Below are 6,220 nucleotides of genomic sequence, written 5' to 3'. Positions count from 1 at the left end.
TTTGGGTCTCCTGGCCTTACTGGCGCAGGGGCTCGTCGGTGCTTCCTTCCTGGGGCTCCCCGAGAGCGGTGTAGACGATTCTGAAGACAGGCTGGACCCTGCGGTCACCTCTCCGGAGGGGGGCCACTACCTCTCTGCCTTGCAGCTCTTCAGGGCCGATGCCAGCTTCTCTTGGTGACAGATTCCCTGGGGAAGGCTCCTCCAGGCCCCAGGGGGCCCAGCGGCCGGTCTGCATTCTTAGCTCACAGCCCAGAGCGTAGGTGTCTACGGGTGGGCACACGTCGGGGTCGAGGTCAGAATCCCCCGCTGTATCTTCTTCCGCTTCTGCTGTGGCGGTGTGACTGCTCACGGCCTGCGCACGCCCTTCGCCAGGTGCGCTGGCCGCATGTTTGCATCGCTGGTCCATCTTCGGGATCTTGTGCTGGATTCTTCCTGACCCAACTTTGCATTTTTGGGCAGAGACCCTTTCAGCTGCTGGAGGGAGAGTGGGCCTGGCCTCGGCCTGGCTGCCCTGCCCCTCTGCCCCAGTCTCCACCTGTGCTCTCCGTGGGCACTTCCCCTTCCTTTTGTGAAAAGCTTTTTTCTGCATTCCAGGGGATGGGGTACCTGGATCTGTTGAGCCTCTGCTTCCTAGGGCTTGGGGTGGCTCAAAGCCCCAGCCCCTGCCTCGTTTCCCGACACCTGTGCTACAAACTGCGCTGGCTCCATCACAGGAGGTTGGTTTTCCATCTTAGGGTATGTCATCTGATTGTGGCCTTCCCCCTCAGCACTGCCGCAGGGCTGTCGCCTGCGCTTCACAGATGGGACCGCCCCTTCCTGGACGGTCTGGGTGCTGCTCTCACAAGATGGCCCTGCCTGCATGAGGACCTGAGGCATGGAGAAAATGGCTTCAGCTATTCCCTGCCTACCAGACGCCCTGGGGCTCCTTGCTCCATTCCTCTCTTTCTCCTTCATCACTGCCAAGGTGGTCTCCCACTCTTCTTCATCGCGAATGAGCTTTATTAACTCCAGAAAAGTGGGAGGACAGCCACGCTGATCCAGGATCTCCAGCTTGCCCCGGAGGGTGCTGGTCAGGTTGGCCCGAGCTAGCATGTGCTTCAGGCGGATCAGGTCTGTGCTGCGCACCGACATCGGGCTGTGCTGCACAGCCTTCTGCAGCAGGGGCTCTAAGCGCAGCAAAAAAACAGAGGTTTTTTCTCTAGACATCTGAAAGGCCTGGAGAAACTTAAACTGCGCGGTTCTATGGTCCTCTTTGCTCCCAAAGATCTGCTTCAGGGCATCCAGGCATTGCTCCGCAGTCATAGTGTCATTGTGGGCCCGGAGCACCCGTATGATGGACAGGGCGGGGCCACGCAGGCTCTCCAGCAAACGGCGCCTCTTCTCTATCTCAGACACCTGCCATACCTTCATAATCTCATTGACCTGCTCCAGCCAGACTTCGAAACTCTCTTCGCCTGGGCCTGGGAAAGTGCTTCCCGAAAACACTTTGAGCTTTCGGTACCACATGCTTTCTTTCAGAGGCTGCAAAACTATTGGTTTGACTTGGGGGAAAACCCCTGGCTCCATGCCCTCAGTGGCAGTGCCGTACCCCAGGGTTTGGGCCACATCGACCATCCTCCGGCCCTCACCCTTCAGGAAGTAGCTCAGTCTAGTGAGGAATTCGTCATCGGGGTTACGGGGTTGCACCACCACTTCCCAGGCACCTCCCCTTCCTGGTATCTGACTAGGAATCGCAGAGAAATCGACGGCTTCAGCCAATTCGATGAAGACTGCCTTAGAACTGTCTTCCCTTCGGAACATTCTGCCCAGCATCCTGTAGTTGCACAGGAGCTGCAAGCCTGCCTTCACCGTCTCTTTAATTTCTGCCTCCTCACACTCCACAGGGATCCCCACGATCAGCAGGGCCTTCCTGGGGTCCAGATCCATCCCCTTGCACCAATCCTCTAAGAGCATCACGGCACTCATTGTGACCACTCTCTATGGACTGATCTAAGACTAGGGGTCGTGATCTGCTCAGAGTTTGACCGAGACTGTCAATTCTGAGCCACTGCCAAGTACAAAGGCAGAAGTGTCCAAGGTTTCCACAGCCTGTAAAGCAAATGGGGTGAAAGCACCATTACTGCCCACCCCCACCCCTACCGCCACCGCCACCCGCCACCACAAGCCCCTCCTCTGTTCCCACCCCTCTTCGCAGGGATTCAGTGTCTGCTTCCCGGGCTCCCGTAGTCATTTGGTGGAGTACAGAAGGGCCGCCCCAGCTCACGTCCCCCTACTTCATCCCCTCTCTGCTGACCTCCTCCTGCTGTGGCTTCCTCTTCAAAGTCCAAGGACTCTGCTACGTGTGCTGCAGGTGCCTGTGGTGAAAAGGCCTGTGTCAGGAGGCACCAACTGATGCCTGGGGACACCGACAAAGCTCTCCAAGCAGGAGAGGACAGAACGTCCCACTCCCCCGCTTAGGGCTGTGCAGGCCTCAGGGCACCTGGCACCCTCTTTGCCAGGGCAAAGGCAGGAGGAGGGAGATACAGAGTTCTCCTCTTTCAGAAAATGTCCGACAGATGAGAAAGATGGCTGGAGTTCCGTGCAATGCAATGAAACGGGCGGGTGTGGAGAACCTGTGACAAGCTGCACTGTTGCCATGGATACTGAGAACAGCATGGACCAGGGCTTTCTATCGTAGATGGGTGTCATGTGGTAAAGGTCCTCGAGGAGCAACAGGTGATGTCACTGGCCTCCAACAAATGAAGTGTCCTAGCAACAAGGGGCTGGGGAGAGGGAGGGGAGATGGGGTGGGCAGCAAGGATCAAGTGCTGAAAAATCAAGAGCGTATGATTTTAAATTGTGTAGGAGCTAGAATCAGGGTTAGAAAAGGGACCCAGAAAACTCTCTAAGTTGTGACCCTACCCGACGACAGTCCGTACACGTTGGCAGGCAGCCCCTCCCAACATAGGCCCACCTCGCAGTTACTCACCTCACGGAGTAGCGCCCTCTGGTGGTGCAAATGCGGGGATTGCACCTGCACTCAACGCTCAACCGGCTCTCTAGCTCTGTCCAGTCGGCCAGCTCCTGGCCCCCGGGTGGGGGGGTACTGCTCCACTGGACCTGTCCAAGGCAAGGGAAAAGTACTTTGTTACGGTTCTGCCCCAAGTGCTACTTCTCTGGCTGTGCCAATTCTAAGTCTGCAGAGCTGTCTACAAGTCCCCAGTGCAGAGATACGAGGAACTGCTCCCTGGAGTCCACTGCTGGAGAAGAAATCCTACTTTTAAGACTGCCCCACCCTCAAGTCCACACGCCCCTCACACCCACCCACTGCCAAGTCCCACCTTCACAGAAGCTCAACCACTAATCTAAGCCCCCTCACCAAGCCACGCCCCCACCCAAGCCCAAACCCTGCCACTCATGTTTCACCCCTCCCAAGCTCTGCCTCCAAGCCCCGCCTCCAAGCCCCTCCCCATCCCACCCATGGTGTCAAGCTCCACCCCCACAGCTCAATCCCTACCCCTGCCAGTCCTGCCACTGCCACTCATGCACCACCCCTCTGAAGCCCTTCCCTGCCCCCCCCCGAGGCCAAGTCCACAGCTAAATCCCTGCCCCCACGCAATCCCTTCTCCCATGCCATCCCTGCCCCCACACAACCCCTTCCGCCATGCGATCCCTGCCCCCACACAACCCCTTCCCCCATGCGATCCCTGCCCCCATCTGAGCCCAACAACTATCCCCAAACCTCTCATTCTCATTGCCCTATGCTCCCCACTCTAAACCTACCGCCCTAAGACCCCCCAGCCCTACTACAAAGAACCCCCATTCTGGAGCAGGGATATATTGGCGGAGGCCAGGAGAAGAAGGGCCGAAGCCATTTTCTCTCCGGGGTCGGGGGGGGGGAAAGGCCAGTGCCACCTGTTCTAGATGTGCAGATTGAAAAGGTTCTGGGCAAGGTTAGGCATGAACAGGTTCCTCTGCAGTTCCTAGGCTGATCGCTATGTCTGTAAATATACCTGGGGAGTCCACGGAGTGCCAGGCCTGATCTAGTGGGGTCCCCCTTCCACCCGACACCTACGGCCATGGGCCCCTGGGATGCCACGAAAGATGACAACGGTCACTGGGGAGAAAGTCCCACGGTTTGGGTTGTTCTCTGTACCCAGGGCCCCACTCCTTACCTGCCGGAGAGGCCTGAAGACCCGAACGCCGGAGCGCCCAAGAAACAGCCACCACACAACGGTGCCGCTGCCGCAGTGCAGACTGGGCAGAGCTCGCGTGGCGGGAAGACGTTACCGGGTGAGAAACTCCGCCCCCCTCTCCGGAACTGCGCACGGCCCACTCGCGCCTGCGCACTCGCACTCGCAGCCTGGCGCCCACCAGGCTCCCTCGGAAGGGGGGGTCCTTTGTCTCAGCCCTTGACCTTGTCCTTGATGCACGTGGCCATGGAAGGGGGTATTCGACTAGAGCTAGGGGCAGTGTACATTGCAGAGCTCTGCAGTGTACATTGCAGAGCTGGACTGCGGCCTGCCTCAGGCTAGCTCCAAGGAGACCGCCAACTCCAAGGAGACCGCCAGCCCACCACGTGGACACCAAGCCCACCATGCAGGACGCCATGCTCAGGAGGCATTGCGGCTCCTGTTCCACTGTCTCTTCCGCATTGGACCCGAGCTGTGCCGCAACAGTTACCAGTGGGCACCCTCCCCCCATTTGAAAATTGCAAGTCAGCACAGGGCCGAGTGCAAAAGTAAAGCCCCAGGTGGTCCTTCTGACATAAAAGTCCTGATCCCTGTTTATTTTTTCTTGGACTGTGTTCTAGGGGAGCACGACAAAAATGCAGCTGCCCCCTGCATTTCACAGGGACATGAACATTTTTAGAGTTCACTTAGAGGCAGAAAACTGTCAAGGATGCCATTCTCCCATTATTCTCTTGACTTCATGATCGAGTATTACCCGCCGAAGCTGCTTCCTGCCATTTTCGGTAGGTTTCCTGCACTCAGGGAAGATTTGGGATGTTTGCCCTAGGGCCCGGTCCACAGGCCCCGAAAGCTGTTAAGAAATGGTCGTGGGTGAGGCTCAGGTAGCACAATGGAAGGTGTGCACAGGTCCCCAGCAGATATTGATAAAAATGAGACCGCCAGATGAGACCGCCAGCCTGTTTCTCGAGAGCTGGGCGACTGCAATGCTGCAGACCCTTTAACTAAGCCTTCAGTGACAAAACTGAAGCCTGTAATTACTTTTCAGATCCAGAATTTGTGGGCCTTTGGGAGCAAAATAGTTTTCTTTTGCTTTACTGGAGATAGGAATGAACAGGCTTTTCTTTAATAAAGATATTTAAAGGAAACAATTTTTAATGAAAGGTTACAGAGCAAGATATGGACAGGCATCACCTCCTTTGCCTTTAACTGCTGATGTTTGCTATGTCTGAGAAAGGGAACACAGACCTTAATCAGAACGCACTTCTAAGAGTCTGTTAAATCAAGCTCTTTCCCATGCCAAGAAAAAGTGGTTATCTGGTGCTGTCAGAGCGTCAAAGACTCCAGGTGGGACATTTTACCTGAAGGCCCTCATAACACCATAACTGTGGTCCCATGAAGCCACCACTCACCCACCTGGTATTATAGGTATACAAGGCCATCACAAAAGGTGACATTATGGAAAGAGCTGTTCTGGCCCTGTGATCCTAGAAAACAGTGGTTAAGAAAATATAGTCACCGTGCTGTACATCACATCCCCAGGATTTTTTTACTTAATATGTATGTTGGTGTGTGTATGTATATATATGTAATATTTTAAAGTGAAACTTATTCTGACCGAACTTTATCTCGACAATAATTATGTTTCGTATGTAGTATGTCACCCCTAAGGTTTCAAGATCTTTGGGTAACTTAACACCTTACTTACTAAATTGAGTATATAAGGTATGCAGGATGTTTTTGTTAAGGAAAAAGAGTAATTTTTTCTAATAGTAAAATGACTGGTCATTCCAGAATGACAAAGATGAAAGTGTAGGACTATGGACAAAATAAGGACTTTTATGGAAAGTAACCTCACAGGGTGATCTGATCGTGAATCCTACCTGGGTAGGTCACATCCCAGGCTTATAACTAAAACTTTAGTTTTGTTTTTTTTTAAGCCAGTGCTGTCCATTGTTCTTGTGTATCTAGGTTAACACCCCTTTGAAATGCCTCTCTTCAGACCCCTCAGAAGCAAAGCCACCCTCAAGAGAGCACATAACTCATTAACT

The 6,220-nt window shown here is 54.5% G+C and overlaps 1 protein-coding gene across 1 annotated transcript; it reads right to left on the bottom strand.

The window, feature by feature from the left end:
- Positions 1-630: 630 nt before the first annotated feature.
- Positions 631-1,965, bottom strand: PNMA5 (PNMA family member 5). Its single transcript, XM_006905162.1, has one exon. It carries the CDS (start codon positions 1,963-1,965, stop codon positions 631-633), a length of 1,335 nt encoding a protein of 444 aa, XP_006905224.1.
- Positions 1,966-6,220: the final 4,255 nt, after the last annotated feature.

Source organism: Pteropus alecto, unplaced genomic scaffold, assembly GCF_000325575.1.
Source record: "Pteropus alecto unplaced genomic scaffold, ASM32557v1 scaffold1701, whole genome shotgun sequence".
NCBI lineage: Eukaryota > Metazoa > Chordata > Mammalia > Chiroptera > Pteropodidae > Pteropus > Pteropus alecto.
Note: the sequence above shows the minus strand (reverse complement) of the source record. Positions and strands in the feature narration are given on the sequence as shown.